Below are 22,242 nucleotides of genomic sequence, written 5' to 3' on the forward strand. Positions count from 1 at the left end.
TTTTCAAATTTTAAGTCAGGGTTTTTTTTAGAGTGGAGCAATAAGTTAGAAATTTAAGAACATTATGTGAAAACAGCAATAAATACATTAAAAATCCTTAATAGCATATATGAGTACTTTTTACATCTATAGGTGAAACACTCAAGCTCTCCACAAACTTGTTCTGATACAAAATAAGGCTAAGCCAAAACAGGAAGGAATTTTCCACTATCAAATTCCTAAAAAAAATTTATCTTAAACCCCTTTTTGAATTGTTTTAAATTACTACTGTAAGGTTTTCTACTGGAATTAGTTTTTCTTATCCTCATCTGCCTCCTGGACCCCTAAAATGCAATCTTTCAAGTGTAATCAGTATTTAAGCTTTTTCTTCAGGACAAACCAAGAAATTGCTTTCTGGAGGTGGTGATCTGGACTATAGATCTTATGCTGCTGATGCTCTTGAATGCTTCCCTGGATTCTGCTTTACCAGTGGCTGAAATTTCCTCTCTCCTTGCACCCCATCATTCCTAAATGTTTTATAACATTATTTTCACTGATTTTCATTTGGTTTCTCTGCATTGGATTAAGTTCATCATTGCATCACAAACAGCCATTTCTTACTGAGTGGTTTCAAGTGCAGTCAACTGAGTTGCACAAGAAAGACTGGACCAAGAAAACTGTTGGATCCACATGTGCAGAATATTTATGAAGATATTTTCATGTTTCATCATAGAAGCATGAAGCAACTTACACTTTCATTTTCTTAATAAATGGCTTTCCCATTCTGAAAAGTTTGTTGTATAATTGCTAAGTCCGAATGGCGGACTTGCAGTATCATTTTCACTTTCATTTTCATTTATTCTGGTCTAATAACAATGAACTTTAATTTATTTTTTTTATTAATAGAATTGCTGGTATTAATGCATTGACCATTAATGCACACAGATCATGACAAGAAGATATTTCAAACATGCATTAAAAATGGCAGCAATAATGTTTCCAATTCTTGTGAAGTAATGGCCAAAATCATCACAATAGTTAATAATCACCACATAATTAATAAAAGAGTAGCACGTGCTATATGGGCAAAAGAGAACAGAGTGAATGGAGTTAAATCCATCTGTCATCCAGTTGCACCAGTGTTCTCTAGGGCTCAGTACTGCGGGCAGTCCTGCTCTATTGATGTCTGGAGGAGGAGATCAAAGGCACCCTCAGCCACTTTCCCTCCTCAAAGGAGGTTGTAGTGAAGAGGGAATCAGTCTTTTCTTCCAGGTACAAGAAACAGGACAAGAAACAGTCTCAAATGGTTTCAGAGGACGTTTAGATTAGATATTACAGAAAGTTTCTTCACCAAAAGTTGTCAAGCATTGGAACAGGCTGCCCAGGTAAGTGATTGAATCACCATCCCTGGAGGTTTTGATAAAATGTGTAAATGTCATGATGAGGGACTTGGACTAGAGATGGACTTGACAGTGCTGTGTTAATGGCTGGACTCGATGGTCATTAGGCTCTTTTCCAATCTAAATTGTTTTGTATTATTGTTATGAAATTGAAAAATTACAGAAATTACTTTGTGAAAGAATAGTGGAAGTATTTTTTCACTGTTGGAATAAAAGAAATCAAGTTACCTTTGATGTTCTACAGGCATATCTTACATTTTCGTAGTTTTACCAATAACATTCTAAATAACATTTTCATATTGCTTATGATGCTGGAGCCATCAAACAGAATATGCGTTTTCTCTCCTCATCTTATCTTCCCCCACCAGCTCTGAGGCAGATTACTCATGACTTCTGTTTGTAAGTTACTTAAATCTCCTGACCTTAAAAGTTCAGCATCAACTTGGCACCATTCAGTCAGGGACTAGGCTTGCCATGTCCTTTCCATGTCTGTGATACATGTTCATCTTAAATATAGTTCAACAGATTACTTAACTAAGGTTTCTACCTTGATGTCTAATACCTTTATTTGTACAACCCTGTGGATTTCTGTCAAATTTTTACCTTTCCTCCGTTTCTTTTGTGCTATAAATAACAGGAAGAATAGGCAACTCTTAGAAATACTTTAGAAGCCACAACAAAAAACAAAAGTACATGTATACATATTCATGCCCACTTGGAAGTATTGTGATTTAACAAACATGAGGATGTGTCAAAAACAACGCAGACCAACAAAACCAAGCTTTGTAATCACTGGTATCATGTGTTAGAGGTAAATTATCTGTATCACAAGATAGGCCAAAGTGTCCCCCACTAGCTAACTGTGAATTTACAGAAGCTTTAGAGAAAGCTTATTAATTGAATTACAGATGCAAGAACCAATAAATGTTTCAGGGGGCCAGGCATTATTGTCCCAGAGAATCCTGAGTTAATTATTAATACAAGGTGTGGAGTTACAGCTTCCAAAGTGCTAGGTGTACAGTACCTCTGGCACTTCTGTGCTGCAGAGGGGATGCATTACAGCTCTTAGAGCTTGTTGCTAATGAATATGATTTGAGTGGACTAATCACATTTTTCAGTAACAGTTCAGGAAAGTTTCAGACTCTAAGAACTAAAAGTGCAATAAAAAGAAATGTTGATTGTCCAGGACTTTTGTAAGTCTTAGAAGATTGGCTGAAAACAGACTTCAAAACAAATGTTGGGCACAGATCACTTGAAAAGCAGCTCAGCAATAATAGTGGGCAAATTATATTGTTATTTAATACCCAGCTGGCCTCCAAGACAGCCAGTCTGGCCTCCAGGACTGTCAATCTACCCACAGTAAGAGAGATGAAATACTGATTGATGGGATTACAAGGAGTCCAACAAAAGATGAGAAATTTCCACCATCTCACATGTGCATCTCATACATCTTTGGGTTTGTATGCTTATAAAAGTTCTTATTTCCAATTCATTTATCTTGATAGGCAGTCCAAGTCCTGTAATAAAATTAATTATGCTAGAAAAATACTGAACAATCACCATAATGTATTCTGTCCCTAGCATGTGGTCTGCTATGATGCAGTGACCACATCAGTGGAAAAGGGAACCACATCAACCTGTTGGAGCTAGTCCAAAGGAGAACTGCCAGGTTGCTCCTAGAGTAACTTGGTTAGAAGGATGGAGCCAGCCTCCTATGAGGAAAGCCTGAAAGAACTGGGTTTGCATAGCCTGGAAAAGAAAATGTTTCAAGGTGACCAAATTACAGCCTTCTAGTACCTGAAGGGGACCTGCAAGAAAGGGGAGGGACTTCTTGTGAGAGGCTGTAGTGATGGGTCATGGGGGAAAGTCTTTCAACTGAGATAGAATAAGTTTGTATTAGATATTAGGAAGAAATTCTTTACTGTGAGGATGGTGAAGTGTTGTCACAGGTTGTCTAGAGAAGTTGTGGATGCCCTATTCCTGGAAGTATCTGTGGCCAGGCTGGATGGGGCTCTGAGCAACCTGGTCTACAGAAAGGTGTCCCTTCCAATGGCAGGTGGGTTGGAATAAATTTAATATTAAGGGCCCTTCCAACTCAAACTGTTCTATAATTCTAAGCAAAGAATAGATTCTGCACTGCACTGATTTTTCTAGGGGAAAAAAATTAGTTCTCCCATCTTTCCTTATGACATGTGTTTAATTGGAAGCCCTTCAAAAAGCCTAAACTTGATGTTTTACTATCTTTTTTTATGTAACTTGTTATTTCACTTGTTTTGATAGTGTACTAACTGTCTTGTGGTGTAACTTTAAAGAACAAGTTGGCACATCTCTGGGTTCATGCACTCAGTTCTCTAATTATATGTTACCATAATAAGCATTGCTGTTGGATACAAACTGTTCAGTTACTAATGGAATTTGTGCTTTTGTAGCACAGAATTTTGTCTATCTAAAGCGCCATGAGCACTAATAAGAGAAGTGAGATGAGTATACCAGAGGCAAGCACAGTATTTAAACTCTTCCCTTTTCTTCATATTGGTGCAAAACTCCATCAGAAAAATGTACAAACAAGCATGTGGTTTCCAAAATCCAGACTGAAACTGTGATAGATTTCCCTGAAGATTTTCCAGCTTGCAACAGTTGAAGCTCTGGCCCATTAGTTTGTTTGGGTTTTTTTTCAGTGCCTTCTTCTAATCAAAAAATCACAGAATCATAGAATGGTCAAGGTCGGGAGAGCCCTTTAAGGGACCTTATGTGCATCCATCCACCCAGCACTACCACTGTAACCCCAAAACCACTAAACCACATCACCAAACACCAGATCCAGATGTCTCTTGAAAATCTCCAGGGATGGTGACTCCACCACCTCCTTGGTGCATCCTATTCCAAAGCATGACCACCCCAGCAGCAAAAAAGCTTTTTCTAGTATCTAATTTGACTCTCCCTTGTCTCAGCCTGAGGCCATTCCCTCTTGTCCTCTCACTGCAGGCACTGTATCAGATTTAGGCCCCGACTCACCTCAGCCCCTTACAGGGAGCTGCAAAAAGCAATGAGGTCCCCTCTGAGCCTCCTCTTCTTGAGATTAAACAACTCCAACTCCCTCAGCTGTCCCTCATGAGAGATGTTCTCCAGTCCTTTCAGGAGCCTTGTTGCCCTTCACTGGACAGGCTCCAGCCCCTCAGTGTCCCTTTTAAAGTGAGGGGCCCAGAACTGAGCACAGACTTGAGGTGAGGCCTCCCCAGTGCCCGGTCCCGGGGCTCGATCCCTGCCCTTGTCCTGCCGGCCACGCTGTTCTAGACGCAGGCCAGGGTGCCACTGGCCTTCTTGGCCACCGGGCACACTGCTGGCTCATGTTCAAACAGCAGCCCCCAAGTTCCTTTCCAAAGATCAGCTCTCAAGCCACCTCACCCCAAGATTGTAGCACTGCACAGGGCCTGCTGCAACCCCGGTGCAAGACACAGCACTTGGCCTTGTTGAACCTCCTGCAGTTGTCCTCAGCCCCCTGATTGAACCTGTCCCTCTGCAGAGCCTTCCTGCCCTCAAGCAGACCAGCACCCCCGCCCAACTCAATATCATCTGCAAATTCAATGAGGGTACAGTCAATTTCCATGCCCAGATCATCAATAAAAATGTTAGACAATAGTGACCCCAAAACACAGCTGTGGGGAGCACCACTAGTGACTGGCCATCAGTTGGGTTTAGCTCCACTCACCACCACTCTCAGGGCCCAGAAAAGCAGCTAGTTTTTACCCTAGTGCACCCATCCAAGCCCATTTTTCTGGAAGGATGCTTTGGTAGACTTTATCAAATGCTTTATTGAAGTCTAGATAGATGACATCCACAGGCTTCCCTTCTTATACTAAGCAGGTCACTTTGTCATAGAAAGTGATCAGTTTGGCCAACCACAACCTGCCTTTTCATCAGTCCATGTCATCTGGGCTTGATCTCCTGATTGTCCTGCATAACAGCACTCAGGATAATGTTTTCCATAAATTGCCAGGAACTGAGGTTAGGCTGACAGGCCTGTAATTCCCCAGATCATCCTTCTGATCCTCCTTGTAGACGAGTGTTACATGTTGAGTGTTAGTCAGCTCAAACTTCTCCAGTTAACCAGGACTGCTGGTAGGTGATTGAATGTGTTTTGGTTCTGTCACCACTTCTCTTATTCCTGTGGGGTGGATCCCACCAGAACACGTAGACTTGTGCACATCTAATTGGCATAGCAGGACACTAACCATCTCCTCCTGGATTGTGGCGGTGTCACTCATTTCCCCATCACCAACTTCTTGCTCAAGGAGCTGGCTATCATAAGGAAAACTGGTTTTGATACTGATGACTGAGACAAAGAAGGCATTAAGTACCTCTGCCTTTTTCTCACTCCCTGTCAGTACACTACCCTTCGCATTCAACAAGCAATGGAGACACTCTTTTACCTTCCAATTACTTCAAAAGTCTTTATAGAAAAATTTTATTGTCTTTAAAAGTAGAGGCCAATCAGGTTCTAGTAAGGCTTTGGCTGTTCTCCCTACATGAACTTGTGGCATCCTGGTAGACCTCCCAAGTTATCTGTCCCTCCTTCCAGAAAAAATAGATTCTCTTTTTGTCCTGAGATCAGGCCTAATATTAACCAGCCTGGCCTTTTCCCTAATGGCCTGGCCTTTTCCCTTCCTGCATATGGGGACAGCCTGTTCCTGAATATTTAACATTTTCCTTTTTAAAGCATATTCATCCTTCCTGGACTTCTTTGCCCTTCAGGACTGACTCCCAAGGGTCTCTGTCAATCAGTCAATCAATCAGTTTATTCCCCTCTAAATTTCAGTCTCTCAAGTAATAATTAATGATCATTTTCACCTGGTGGTTCTTCAGGTAACTTTGTGCTGACCTGAGTAGGCAGTGTCAAGAAGAAATGTCGCAAGTTCTCATCTCCCATAGAAAAGGTAGAGCAACAATACTCACAAACCATGTAAACCAGTAGAAGGAAAATTACTAGAACAAGAAAACTCTTCTGAAGGTGAATATTTGTCTTAGAAATGACAAAAAAGTCTGGACTCTCTATACTCAGCAGCACAGACCAGCGTGTCCCCAGCCCAGAAGTCTATTGCTTAGGGCCTAGGAGAGTGGGGATGCTGTTGTAACATCTTTTCACTCATCTCCATGTCTTCTTCCTCTCTTTTTTCACATCTCCAGACATGTGAAGATCTGACCACAATGTCTCAAGGTGAGCTTAGAGTCTGACAGTATCAATACAGCTCAACTTGAAACTGCAGAGGGACACTGTATCAGAGCAGTATCCTCATCAAGTCACAGTTCTTCAGAGAATAATCATGTGCTGTTTGAAATGCATCTTTTTAGACACAGGGATGTAAATTAGAAGTTAGAGTTGATCTAAATAGCCAATGTAGTTCTATTAAGAATGCCACTTCTGCAATGAGCGCTCAGCCATTTTTTAACAGAAGGCATCCTCTGCAGAGTAACTAGTTCTACATCTGTGCTCTAAAATGATTGTTCATTCATGCATTTTTCCAAAGAATGAAGGAAAATATTTAACATTTTCCAAAGTAATCACTAGAGTTAAGCATAAATCATCTTTCCCACTATATACAGTTTAAGCCATGAAAATTTTTTCCTTTGAAAATGCTTAAACAACATTTTTAATTGTAAAAAATGCCTTGCTCTCTTATAACCACAAATTTCATTGGAAATTAAATCTTTCTCCCAAAATTGTTTGTTTTGACAACACTTCTTTTAAAAAAACAATATTTAAAATTAGAAGTCCCAACTGATGTTAATATTAACCATTCAAAATAATATAAAAAAGTATTTTTTGGTCTTGTTTTGTCATGGATAGGAGTATTACTGGATAGCACTTTTCTTCCACTTTTGGAAATAAAGATGCTAATACAGAACAAACATGGAAGTGGGGGTTGGCTTATATAATTACATAACATTTATCATAAGGGTGAGAAGAAACCTCCAATGAAGCATCTCTCAATTGTGAAAGCTGGAAGACTTCCAGAAATAGGGCAGTTTGCTCTTCTACCTGTAAGGAGATAGTTTGGTTTTTTCACCACAAATCACACAATATTCTAAATCCTTCACAGAGAAAGAAGCAAATGACAGGAGGAAATACTTACTACTAACTATGTTTCAATAAGAGTTTCAAGAGCCAGAAATGCTAAGACAAGGTTATTCAAAAGTCACATATTGATTTAAAAGTTTAAGGCACTTACAGCCAGCACGTGTCCATTTTTCTTACATACAAGAGCAATGCCAATAATGCCAATCTGTTAGACTAATGATTCTGTTATGAATCTTAAATTACTTGCTAAAATACAGAACATAGATACCTTAAAATATGCTGATACTATTGTAACTGTAATCACAATAGAGTCCCCATTTATAAGATAAAAATTTTACTTCAAGTTGCATAAAAACTCCAGGTCTTGTCTTGTAACTCAGTTGAACTTAGGCTCCAAATAAACAATTACAAAAGCAGGGGGTCTAGAAAATACGCTCTATAACTGTATTTTGGCATGTATATCCTGGGATCAGAAAATAATTAAATGGTTTAGGCTGTAAGGAATCTTATAGATCAGGTATTTCCAGACCCTCTGCCATGAGCAGAACACCAGGCCAGGTTGAGCAGAGCTCCATCCAGCTTGTCCTTGGACACTTCCCGAATGGGGCATCCACAGCTTCTCTGGGCAGCTTCATCCAGTGCCCCTCCACCCTCACTATAGAGAATATCTTCCTTACATATAGTCTGAAACTAAATTCTCTAAGTTTTTATTACCATTTTTCTTTAAGGTTTTATTACTTCTTGTCTAATTACTACATCTTCTTATAAAAATCTGTTCCCATCTTTCTTAAAAACCCCCTTTAAGTGTGGAAAGGCTGCTATAAGGTGTCTCCAGGGCCTTCTCTTCTCCAGGGTGAACAACCCAACTCTCATAGCCTGTGTTCATAGGAAAGCTGTTCCAGTCTCCTGACTATTTCTGTGGCCCTCCTCTGGACCCGTTCAAGCAGGTTCATGCCTTTCCTGTACTGAGGACCCCACATTCCAGGTGGGGTCTCATTAGAGTGGTTTAGAGGAGCAGAATCCCTTCCCTCATCCTTTTGGCCACGCTGCTTTGGGTTTGGTTTGCTGGGCTGCAAACCCACGTTGTAGGCTTTCCTTTGACTTTCCATCCACCAGCACACCCAAGTCCCCCAAAGGGCTGTCCAAGCAGACATTGACCACCAACTCCCTAGGTGTGACCTAGGGAGCTGGTCAGACAAATTCAGACAATTTCTTAGCAACCTTACAGTCCACACATTTAATCCATATCTTTAAAATTTGAGGAGAAGGATTTTGTGGGGTACTCTGTCAAAGACCTTACAGAAGTCCAGCTGAATAACATCCACAGCCCTTCATTTGCCCACTGATGTAGTAACTTCATCACAGAAGGTTTGCTGGTTTGTTCAGGCAGTTCTTTCCCTGGTGAAGAAGTGTTTATTGTCTCAAATCACCTCCCCATCCTCCAAGAGCCTCAGCAGAGGTTCTAGGAGGATTTTTCTGTGAATTATTGTATTAATAGAGTGTTTCCTCCAATACCAGTGCTCACAACCAGAAGTATAGAGGAAAAAATTACTTCTGTGCCAGCTTTCTTTGCCAGATATCCCAAGGCCCAGAAGTGTCTCTTGATCATCCTTGAGCTACATGTTGCAGCATTATCACTGCCCACATAGAAAAGCAATAATGGAAAATAGTCTAAGGGACATACCAAGTCACGAAGTTTCCTTGGAATTGCTATGAATTATGGGATAGAAGAATGGCTGTAAAAATGGAAGCTTTCTCCATAGGAAGACTATAAACAAATGTTAAGTTTATGTACATGGGGATCCTTCAGCTGTAGACTATCCAAAACCTAATCTGCTCATTTATATTTTGTGAAAATTGTCTGACCTTCACAATTCTACTCTACATCTCCCAGATACTGTTTCCTTTTACCTAGTTTGATTCTTTTCACTACCTCTTTGCAAGTTTACCCTTTCCAAAATTACCTTACCTTCTAAAAGGATAAATCTATGGACTTTCCACACCATATTTCACATCTGTGATTTCTCTTCATATTAAAAACTCTCTGCAGGACAGACCATCCTTTCTCTGCTAGATATGTTTTGTTGGTGTCCTGGTATTGCTGCAGCAAATTAGTTATCAAAAACAGGGGAGCATAGCAGTTTTGTGAAAAGAGTAAAATTCTCTCCATTTACTCAGTTCCTGTGCTTGGTGGAAATTTAAATGTAAAGAAATACTTCATTATTGCCTTCCAAGTAAATATAGCGATAGGTATGCTAGGGCAAAATGCAGTCTTCTATGTGGCATAAATAAAAATACGTGAAAGTACAAGTTCTGTTTCCAAGGAGTTTGCTTTCCCATAAGCTAATGTTTTTTCCTTTCTTTAAAGTCAGATTAGGGATAAAAATCCTCTCCTTTCTCTCTAGCAATCTTGATGTAGTCCTGCAGTTTCATAATTTTTCTGAGAGATATTAATGAGCTATTAATCTCACCAATGGAAGAATTCATCAACATCAACCTAACTGAAGAAAAGGAAAAGATTTGCGCTGGGTTGTAATGGAAATTCTGAAAACAAAAAGCTTAGCTTTCCATATTTGATTTCAGTTCTACTGGGACAAGAAAGCAGTGATCTGCAGCACCATTTACCTCCACTTTTGGTGAGCATACCTCCTAGGGAAAAGAGATTAGCTGTGGTCTGAAGTTAATTTTGTGAGTAGGTACAGAACTAAGTGAAAATTCAGAAAAACAGTGCAGAACAAAACAACAGACATTCATTATGGAAATCAAACCATACTTCAAGACAGACAACTTCTTCTTCATCTTCCATGGCTTGTTTCGTAGCGTGGCAATAAGTTTCTTTTTTTCTTCTACCTCTTCTTTCAGCTTGGCCAATTCCTCCTCTGTAATTGGCTCCTCTTCAGATTCAGAATCAGAGCTTCAAACAAAAGCAGGAACAAAAAACATCACCAAACCTCAGATAGGACAGATGTTTCCACAGAAAAACATACTTCGTGTTAATTTCTGTTAAATTTGAGGCTATATTAATGCCTTCACACTTGCACAGAAGGGAGGACACCCTTCCTTTAGACTTGTTATTAGTTTTAGTATGAAAGGCAAAGCCTACATACAAAATGCAGAGCTGGGGGACAGTGAGCAGCACTCTTGAGGTAAAATCTGACAGTCACATTGTTTCTGCAGCTGTAATTATCCTTCTTAGAGTCCCACCCAAACTCACTATGGTCAAGTGAGGATGCTCTAACTACAGCCATAAAAGCAAACTCCTTCACGTCAGTATGTCACAGTAGAGACAAATGACAGCCCATACACTTACCAAGGCAATAATATTTCATAGATGGGAAAAAATTCAAAGCCACATTTCAGCAAGCATTCAAGGAAAGGAGGTGCAATTGTAATGGCATCTCCAGGTATGTTGTGTCTGTGATCTGAACTCATTATCCATTTATCAGTTTGTTGTATCTTTGCAAAGAATTGCTGATTAAAACAATATTCACATTTCTAAATTCTGCATAGATAACCTTTTCTTTTGAGCAATCTTGCATCTCATGTAATAGCATGTAGCTATTCATTGGCAACAAGTGTTTCTTCTTTTTATGCAAGTGAACAGAAAAATTATAAAAAGGAAATCAATAGACTGACTTTCTGTCCTAAAAAGCTGACAGTGACAACTACCACTAAGTGATCTCTTGATGATAACAGTTTGACGCATTTCTGTCTGTTCTTGTTGTGCTTTCTTTAGCTTCTTTTGTTGATTTGCTTGCCTGTTTCTTTGTCTTATGAATGTTTGAAACTGTACTGAAGATTTGTTTGGGGTTTTTTAATGGTTTCTTGGCTTGATTGGAGAAAAATTAATTCTGACTTTATCAAACCAGTAGTTTTCAGGCTCTTTAGCTCATACTTCACCTTTCTGAGAATTTGATATCCAAGATCTGATGTGAGAGCTGAATTATTCATTACCTAATGTATAGGTTCTATCTCCTGAAAAATTTAGAAATTATAAAACTTTTCCTCTACCAAAACAGGTAACACAGGTCTTTTTAGAGATCTAAATGGCATAAATGACACAAGAGTTTACCAGCAAGAATACTTAAAGGATTCAAGATAAAGACATAAAATAGAAGCAAAATACTTTTTGAAACACAGAAAAATACAAGTTTGTTATTGGTCATCTGCCTATAGTCTTCATTAATTTTACTTAATTATAGGGAAAGATTAGGGGATAAGCTGAAAACTTTCAGACAGAAGTTAGCAAAGGAAAGAAAGAAGCTTCCATAGCTAAGGGTCACCTTGCTCTTAAAGGTTAAAATCCTATTTATTATCATAGAGCCATAGAATCACAGAATGGTCCAGGTTGGAAGGAACCTCAAAAATCATCTCTCTCTAACCCTCTCTGCCATATGCAAGCATGCCATCCACTAGATCAGGTTGCCCAGGACCCCATCCAGTCTGGCCTCGAACACTCCCCAGCTGTGGAGCACCCACAGCTTCTCTGAGCAACTTGATCCAGTGTTACACCACACTTGGAGTAAAGAATTTCTTCCTAACATCTAATATAAATGTGTTCCCTTTCAGTTTAAAACCTTTGTCCCCTGGTCTGTCACTGTCTGGCCATATTAAATTTCTTTCTCCTTTTCATAAGCTCCCCTAAAGCAGATCTCCCCAGAACCTTCTCTTCTCTAGGATGAGCAATTGCAATTCTCTCAGCCTGTCCTGTAGGAGAGGTACTCCAACCCTCTGAGCATCATTGTGGCCCATAGTGAATAGACTGTCACCTTAGAAAGTTGTACCCATCAGTCTTATTGTGTTGGGCTTTACATGGCAAAAAACAGTATCACAGAAAGCTTGAAGCTACATGAACAAAAACTGCTACTGAGAACCACATCTATTTATTGGCACACCAGAATTGTGAAGAGCAAGTTAAGAATGGCATGAAAACTGAAGTCAAATGGATAAAGGATAACAAAGTGATTTGTGCATAAAATTTTGAGAGAAAATGCAAAGAGAGTCATGTCTTCATGATGAACAGAAGGATTAAAAGTCTGATTTGAGAGAGCTCAGAATACATTGTCGCAATCAGCTGTTCTCCATTTTACTAAGAGGAGTGATGTGCCTGAAATTAAACATGTCCTTTGATGGAAGATTGCTGGGTTATGCAAAGCTGGAATTTGCTGGTTTGCAATGCTGCAGTGAGAGAGTGGGAAACATGAAGGCTTTGTGCTAATGTAGTGAGCTTACTGAGAAAAGGAAGCTTAACAGAACACAAGAGGTAAACTCAGGATAATATAGGCTTTGTGCCCTTTGCCAGCTACTGCTTTGTTTGTCTTTACAAACATGTCTCATCTTACATTCTTCACCTTCCTTTGGAACCAGAAAAATAATAAAAAATCCAAATTCCAGAGTTTCTTTAAGAAATCAGAGTTTTCTAGTGTGTTTACATTATGCAGCCAAACTTGGTGGAGTAGCAGCATACTTTTCCTTCAGCTCAAGTGGTGGAACACCATGTTATTCAAGTCAGGAAACCAGAATTCTGTCTTCTGCATTAAAAAGTCTTAGCCTTTCATGAAAGGTTTTTATTCACACATTTGAAAGTCAGAAGGGTTCATTGTGACCCACAGGCTAACATAAAGCACCAAGTGTCAATAAATATCTTGACATAAAGACCCCATCCTCCTTGGCTCCAATTCAATACACATCTAAGTCAATGGAGTTCTTGAAATCAAGTGATTCTTCCAAGTTGAACACACAACAAATTTCTTCACTCTAGTTTGGTTTTACGGCCTTATTATACACCTCTATTTTGGTTTTAGTTTCATCTCCTCTTTATGGATGTAATCTACTTTTCTCATTATTTCTGTGTATAGCATTAAAAATTAGGATGAAAATGTTTTCTTTGAGCAAGGATATTACATGATAAGACTGGTAAGACTTTGAGAGTATAGCATGACAATTTAATAAATTTTACTAAATTTGAAATCTTTCTTTCTAGTTTTTTTGTGTAAATTCTATTTATACAGATAATCCCTATAGCATTGCCTGTCAGTTAATACTATTCAGTTACAAAAAGAAGTAGTGTCTTAATCTTCCATGTACCTCCAAGCTTTTGCAGAAGTTTTATACTCTCAAGTGAACTTAATAAAAGTCAATTTACTCACAGATAGAGCTATGCAGTAGGAAGAATATGATGCCATTCTTTTTTTTTTTTTATGTGACAGCACAGAGTTTCTAAAATCAATCAGACAAAATGAAACAAAGCAGTAAAGAACTAAACCATTTTTTAACCCATGAACATCTCCAACCCTCACAGTGAGATTAAAGGAGCAAGTTATCATTGATATTTTGGGGTTGATGATTATGAACAGGGTAAAGCAGGCTCCCCTCACACCCTCAATAACAGGCAACAATCAGCCTCATCAACAATCATTAACATCTAAGAACAGAAGATTTAAAACTCACCGAGAAAGAACTCCTTTGATCATGGCATTACCCTGGGAAACTCACTACCACAAATTAACCAAGAGTGGAATATTTAAGTTTTGATAAAACAAAACAACTAAACCAGAAAATCAATGCAGAGTTCTTCTAGCATTCCCTTATGTCCTTTATGTAGACTAAGCAGTGCATGAAGAGGTTTTCCTGATTTAAATGAAAAGTACAGAGGAGGAAAAGGGCAACTGCAGCAGATTCAGATTCCTGTGATCTCATGAAAATGAGGCATGTTGCTAGAGTTTAGCAAAAACCACCATGACAGTGGTAAATACAATATTGTCTCTCTGCCAAATAGTTCCACTTTTCATTTAGGGAAATTTTTCTTGTATTTTCTTTCTCAACTTCTGATTTCAGGGTTTTCCTGCTATTTCATGCTGAAACACTTTGGCAGTTAAAAAACTGCATCAGCAAGGTCTATGCTTAAGCAGTATAGAGAATTTGTTGTGATAGGTCCTCCTGGATCTGCTAGAGTGGCTGTATTTCTATACTGCCAACCTTACTTTCCATTCTGAAGTCTTACAAACCCTTTATCTCAATCACAGCCAAACTGATCACCAGCCTGCTATCCTTCATTCTTACATTATTTTATCTTTTCTTTTGATAATATTTTAAAATATTCTTATTATTCTTCAATCTTTTCAGAAGCTCCCGTAGGTCTAAAAATATAATACTCTTGAGTTATCTTTGAGAGTGTCCTCAGTTTTTCCTGTTGTTAGGCTTAATACTTTAAGATCAATGTTTTGTTCAGGCAGCAATTTCAAGTTATATAGCCCAAAATTATTTATGTATTTTAATATTAAAAACTTTAGAAGACAATGAAAAACATTGTGCCCTGGTTCAGTTTTCTATTTTCAGTGGCATTTTTTAATTAACACTGAGTAAATGTTTGCAATGAAGACAAAAATAAGCAAAGGAACATAGGTTCACACAGTCAGAGCTGTTGCTCTGTTAGTACAGAAAACTGCGCACAGGAGTATAATTGCCATCACAGTGAAGAGCCAGCAGAAAGAAAAATTTTAGGGTTTCTCATTCTCATTGGGAAGGGAAATTAAGTAGAAAGGTATGGAAATGGGATCACAGACAAATTAATACAACAGCATATCTTACTGTATATTTTCCTTTTAGTCCTGCTGTGCTCTCCAGTGATGCCTCTGGGAACAGAAACAGCTGTAACAAGTGATGACTGAGGAATGGGAGTTTCTCTCCCTCTCCATTGAGATAGCTCCATTTGCTCCCTTATACATGGCTCCCAGGGCTGCTTCCTTTCAAAAGCACAAGACAAGGGACAAGGAGGAAGGGAATGCTAGGATGGCAGAGAAATAGAAATATTTTTCTGAAGGGCTCCCTGTCACTGGAGTCTTATAAAGACCCCAGGTTGCATTAGATACTTTGGAAAATTGAAAAGTGATATTTCAAAGGAAGTGAGTGGGAGACAGATTGGAAAATCCCATTTTAGTTTTTGGTTCCAGGTTCTTGAAATTTGGACACTGATATTAAATAGCTGGCTCAAAACTGGCTGGGAAACAAGAATGTGATCTTCTGAGAAGCATCAAGATTTTAGTTCTATACTGGAAATAAAACTTGGCTTTCTTAGAAGGTAATCAGCTTGGAGTTTGTGGCATTTTAGTTTCTCAAAAAGAAAAAAGCAGGGCAGATCTCACCACTTTCTACCACCTCTACCACTTTATCTTCTCCTCTGTCATTTTCACTCCCTTTCTCTAGAAAGCAGCTCACATACTTGGAATATAACTAGATATGACTTTCCAGAAAGTTTCCATTTCACTCAGCTGTCATTTCTTCATTGCAGGACAAAGAATATCTGTCCAGCTCCAATTTGACTGTCACAAGTAAGGGAGTCATATTGACTCTTGGTATTTCTCAGCTATAAGAGAAAACAGGTTTTATGTGGGACAACTATAGTTTTATTATAAGGGAAAAAAACTTAATTACCCTGATCCTGATTTCTTTTTGTCTTTTTTCTTCTTGTTGGCCTTCTCTTTTTTCCCTTTTTTATCAGACTTTTTGTCCCCTTTCTTCTCATTTTTACCTTTCCCACTTTTACCCCCTTTTTCATCTTCATCTTCTTCATCATCTTCCTTGGATTTCTGATTTGCTTGATTCTTCCTGGCTTTTGCAGGTTCCATATCAGAATCACTGGCCTCATTTCCAGCTGCTCGTCCTCGTCTACGGCTTCTGTGCCTGCGAGGCCCAGCTCTCCTCATCCCACCTTCATCATCCTCATCGTCTTCATCACCATGCCTGTCTCTCCCTCTGGCATGTCCTCTTCTGGTTCTTGGTGTTGCTCTCTTCTTCCCTTTATCTGTGATTGATTAAAAAACATAAAAACACATGAGAGGAGGGTGTATGTTAGAAGGAGACCTTTCCTCCTCCTTCATTCTTAGTAATAATCAGAAAACATCTGTGTCCAGCCTCAAAGTAATCCAGGTCACTGACCTGTTTCTTTGGTATTTTCTTCATTCTCAACTGCACTGCCCCCTTCAATGTCATCACTGCCATCTGTCAAGTGAAAAAAAAAAAGGCCAGTGGATATGAAGGGTAGATCAACGATTAGAAATTCAGGGGTTTCAAGAAATTCTTGGCAACCACTGCTTTGTACTTCTTTACAATATTTTATGAACCCAGCCTTTCAGAAATATGGCAAACAGTTTTCAAGAGGTAAGATGAAGACAGAAAAACCAGTTACACTTTCCTTCAGCACTCAAATAAATACACCTCAAAGGGACACTGGGAAGAACTCTTTTTATGGAAGCAATTTATAGGTAAAGAGGATGCTAAAAAAAACCCTAAAATTTGGAGAACAAGGATGAAAATGCTTCTCAGACAATTCTCTGAGATTTTCTTAAATATGAGAGATAAATAACTTGCTGAAATTAAAAAAATACTAAAAGAATCATTTTCTGATTTGACTGGAGGGCATGAAGCTCCAGACTTGCAGCATAGCTGAAGAACGCCATTCCTGAAGAAAGAGGAAGTTCCAGCAATCAACTGTCTAAGCACAGGGAGAAAACTTGTTCAGCTCACTTCTACGTTCTACCACATACAAGTTCTATTCTACCACTCTACCACACAAGAGGTTTTTAACATTGAAGGCTTTAGAGGGATAGTCTATTTTTAGAAAATTATAGTGTTTCTCCTTAGAAACGTCTTGCTTAATTTTTCATTCTCAATCATTCTCAATAAGCTCAATGAGAGACAATGTCTGTGCTACCTATCAATAAGCAGAAAATTATCCACTTCATTTGCCTGGTACACTTTGAAACTGTGATCATGGATTTATAGAGAATAAAGTAAATAATAAAAATACTTTCATATGTATTATATCCATCATAATATCTAATTAATATCTAAATAATATGCATTCATACATATTATTACAAATAATAATTTTCATACCAAAGTATTCTTTACATTGGTATGAATATATCACTTAACTTCTAAGTAATCTGAAACTGCTTCTGAAACTACTCCTGATATTCCCTAGGAAAGATTCTTCAGAAGAAATATCTGAGAAGCCAAGTTCTAATGAGCCCTTCTGAGGTATTTTTGAGCTTGTATGTGTGGCTAAACACTTTAGACACTTTGGTGGTATTTATAGAAATAGGTGGTAGTAGGAAATTAATGAGAAGACTAACAGAGATTACCATGAAACAGTAGAAGTAGCCAGTAGTTGTTCCACTCCTATATAATCTGTATGTTCCATGTATGTATTGTCCAGTTTCCCCTCTGGACAGGTGATAGGTGCTGATCCTTATAGCAGCATTTTTTAGGTAAGAAACTGCAGTATCTTCCTTTTTCAATAATCTCTAACATTTTTGAATTTTTCTTTATATCCTTTCTTCACACATTCCCTGGTTGCCCAGTTTCTCTTATAAATTTTACTAAACCACTAACAATTAATTGAAAATTTATACACAAATTGATTTATTTAGGCACTGCTGTGGCTAACTTCTTGACTTTGCCTAGTATCAAAGAAAAGGAGTAAAATGAAGAGTATGTCAGGCTGCAAACAAGGAGTCCAGGGTCTTCTTTCACTATGTGCAGTAACAGGCAAAATTTTATGAACCAGATTTTAACTGGCATATTAAAATTGAGTCTAACTTCCCTACACAAAACATCTAATTGTAATTACCTCTTTCTACCAGTCTGACAGCATCTGCACCATAATTTTTAAGATTATGCAAAAATATTGTCATTCAATATCATCATTGGAATGTGACAGTAAGTGCTCCTTTGTCCTGCCTGGACACATGCCTTCTGCTGCTGACAGTAACAGGATCTCTGTTGATAAAGACCATTGTGCTGCTATTGAAAGCTTGCAAAGATGAAGACAAACACCTCTAAAGAGATACTTTGCATGCAATGGGAGGGCACTGCCTATTATCAAAACAAATGTTGTGGCTGATCTCCGATGGCCGAACAGAAATTCCCAGGAAAGCAATTTGTTGGTTAGATACTGGCCTCAGTGCACCCTGATGAGCCATACAACAAGCAAACAAATGGACGTTTATCATATATACTGAAACGTGCATCAGCAGTGAAGTCTACCAAGCTTGAGTAGATGTCATATTGACATAACAATGACAGTGACAAGGGATTGTGAGACACAGAGACTTAAACAAGGTAGAAGATATCTGCTGGAATCTGTTTAATTCTAGTAGCATAAGGATAGCAAATTCACTACACTGAAAATTTGAGATAAAATTCTAAGGTAATTTACAGATTTCAGACTGCTTGGAAAAAGCATTGAAAACACTGCTGTGGGTGAGTGTATCTGAATATTAAGTTCTGTATGTTAATAGGTTTTTTTCATCTGAATTATCAGGCACCTGAGTAATAAAGAATAATTTTTTTAAAAAATAAGGAAAAAGCCAAAAATCAAACAGAAATAAATATTGCCATAAAACAAACCTAGAATGCATGACCAGTGATTACATGGGGCTATCAGCTAGAAATGGGTATTATAGACATGTCCAGCAAGCACTAGTGCACCTTCAAAATTTATGTCTGCAAAGATTTAAAATTGTATCTCCAAACTGAACTTCATATGGAGAAAAAGTGTGTTAACATGAAGACTGTTCGAGGTGTTCCCTTCTCATTCTGGTATGTCTATAAAAAAAGACATCTCTTCCAGGTCAGAGGCACATGCAGAGAACATTTTGCTGAAGCTCAAGGTAGAACTAAAAGTTATTGTGACAGCACTGATAGCAGTTGGTGCTGTTTAGAAGAGAAAAAAATCTCCGAGGAGAAGGAATGGAAGAACTGTGCTGAACCACATATATGTATGGGTTCATGGGTCACAGCCACCCCACACTGCTCCCACATTGCAGCTACCCCTGACAACTTGTACTTCAGACAAGCTGCATTAATAACTTTTGTGTCTGATTGTTTTGTACTTATTATTGAAAGACCAGTGTTGATAGTTAGCTGGGTACTTGAGTAATAAGATAAAAATTATTATTATTATTATTATTATTATTATTATTATTATTATTATTATTATTATTATTATTATTACTACTACTACTACTATACTATTTCAGGTTATAAACTCCATTATACTTTTCAAAGAGGAAAGGAACAGGCTAGGCAGCTCACAATGCAGCAATTGTACACAATTGGTGCTTGTGTAAAAGCCTGTTTCAATGAATTACCAGAGAAGCATTTCTACAATGTTCAAACACAGATAAGGGTTTTGATGACACTATATCTAAATGCAGTTTAGTACTTAATTTAAATGTTCTGCTGTAAACCACAACATAGACAAACAGTAGAGTTCATTCCTCAGGCACTGTATTTTCATCCTATGGGGAGCCAAAATGCATTTTTTTTATACTTTGGTTTGTAAAATTGTACTATTCGTTGCAGGAAAAAAAATCCTCACTATATGAGAAATTTGTAAACTAATCTTGAGAATTTTTAAACAGATCATGTGATCCCACGTATCAAAAGTTCAGTTAATCCTCCTGTAAAAACAAGTGTCACAAAAGCACTGTCTACAATTACCAATTTTTCCAGAAAAGGGTTGATAGAACCCCTTATCTTCACAGTGTTAATATTCATAGGGCTAATAGGAGCCTTTGACTCAGCTAACTTGAGTTAGTCTGACTCAGAGCAAAAGCTCAACTGCTACACCTTCCAGGATACATCGTCTTGTCCTAATGACTGTATACTTGCATATGTATCTTTAAGTATATTTGAAGATATTGTCCATAACTCCTTTTATTCCAGGAAATCCAATCACATTTTTATTTTTTTTCCAAGTAGTTTAAGGGAAACTTTCTCATCTTTCTAGATTAAGGGCAGTGATAGTGTAATCTAAGTAAGCTATCGTTTTACCCCAAGTCTTATTTAGACTATAGCCATAAGTAAGACTACAAGACTTAAAGAAGGTGTCCTGAATATGGACTCAGACCAACCTGCAAGTAACAGACACAGGCAGAATATCAGACAGCTCAGGGAGAGGGCTCTAAACATTGACATGTTGGCTGCTGAGGAAACTAAGGGCAGGAAAAAATGCATAACACTCTAGTTTTTGTTCTATCAGGTGTCTGTTTAGCAGATCATAAGAATAGTTTTACCCTTACCTTGATTTCCCAAGTTGTTTTTATACCTTCTATCAGAAGCTATTACCCAGATTTCATGCTTTGAATTTTTTTAAACTTATTCTACACTGACATAGTTTTATGGACTTTTCACTGTGAGAGGAATAATAATTCTTGAAACTAACTCATAAAACATGGCCACACTCTTGTAATATCTGTGCTCCCACTACTACTGTGTAAAGCTGACTGCTGCTAAGCAATTCGGCATTTTGGTGCTACAAAAAATTCAGTGGAATGCAAAGTAATACGTATATCAAAAATGCTGTCTGACTTTTTTTGTATATATTATGAAAACAAATTTCTACTTAATTAAGTGTCAAGACAATGAAATGGATCATCTGCCAACAGAGACCTGTAAGCAACTACTGCGTTTGTCTCTGAACTGGACCATGTCCTGTAAGTGCTGGAAAGACATCAGCCGAGGTAGATAATAAACTAAGTGTTCAACAAGAGGAAATGTCAGAAATGCAAGATTGTATTAGACAATAAATGCCTGGCAAGTACTAGTCAAAAAAGGGTAGTGTTATGTAACACTCTGTTCTATCTATTTACATATATTTCTATATTATTCTTTCTAATCATGTTTATATGAGAGTATCTCACAATAAATATCACTGGAAGTAACAATAAATATCACTGGAAGTAACACCTGTGAAATACACCAGATATACTATATCTCTATCACAGAAAGTCTGTTGGAAAAGTGAATTAGTGAAGGCTTCACCATGTAAGATTTGTGACTTTAACACTAGAGACCTCAACCTCTTAGTGTCTTTCCAGATTTTGGGAAGAATACCTTGGCTCACCTTGGGCACAAAAGAAGAGAGCTTGAAACACAGAAATCTCAAATAAAAATTACATTTATAGAGCAACCATAACACTCGGTATTTCAGACTATGCTTTATTTTTCCTCTGTTTTTTCCCAGTAAGTGTCACAAATTTTACTTCCAATGAACAAACATAACAATCACACAACACAACTCAAAAAATGCATCCTGACCAGCAATACCTATGGATTTATAAAGTAAAATAATAATCATTATTCAGTTACACACAAACTGGCTAATATATTGCTTGTTTTTTCCATCAAAATTGGCAATATCATAAATACCAAAGTAGGTAGAATATTTATGCTTCAATGTCATAAGAACACCAGGGTCTTGGAAGACTTACTGGTCTTAATGTACAATGTTGTGCCCTGCAGGCCTGTGTACCTGAATCATTTCCAGAAATTGCCTCTGGGGCAATGAGCTTTCCCGCTGCAGGAAAGAAAATTTGCCCACCTAATATTTGAAATATTTTAAATTAGTATTTGAAAACTACAGCTGGAGACCAGAGGGAGCAAATGAAATCCATTCAATCCATAAATAGCTCATTTCTTCTCCATTTGTAAGAAAAAATTACTGATTCTCTACTGAGCTCACATAGGTCATGTTGACACTGTAGCTAGTACAATATGCATCATCTGATTGCGCTCTCTTTCTTCCCAGGTCTCTGCTGGGCTGCACTTACACATGGCAAGGTTTGATAGCTGTCTCTCAGTTTGAGGGTCAGGACTTCTTCTAGCCTAATCCTCCCCTCAGTGATAAACAAGTTGTTTATTGCATTATTTCAGTGCAAGGATTCTAAAATCTGATTTTATTGTTATAAAGACGGATCAATGAGAAGCCCCTCAGTATTT

General features: G+C 38.0%; 1 protein-coding gene across 1 annotated transcript in view; it reads right to left on the reverse strand.

Annotated features, from left to right (window-relative positions):
- The window catches only part of TMC1 (transmembrane channel like 1), a 72,036-nt gene that overhangs the window by 33,647 nt on the left and 16,147 nt on the right, over positions 1 to 22,242 (reverse strand). Inside the window, exons 4-6 of the mRNA XM_071448651.1 lie at positions 16,393 to 16,455; positions 15,889 to 16,258; positions 10,229 to 10,369 (exon numbers count right to left, since the gene is read on the reverse strand). Of these exons, the coding sequence (XP_071304752.1) occupies positions 10,229 to 10,369; positions 15,889 to 16,258; positions 16,393 to 16,455 (574 nt within the window). The remainder of the gene's footprint in view (positions 1 to 10,228; positions 10,370 to 15,888; positions 16,259 to 16,392; positions 16,456 to 22,242) is intronic.

This window comes from Agelaius tricolor, unplaced genomic scaffold (genome assembly GCF_023055355.1).
Source record: "Agelaius tricolor isolate 1412-34295 unplaced genomic scaffold, bAgeTri1.0.p SCAF_27, whole genome shotgun sequence".
NCBI classification, from domain to species: domain Eukaryota; kingdom Metazoa; phylum Chordata; class Aves; order Passeriformes; family Icteridae; genus Agelaius; species Agelaius tricolor.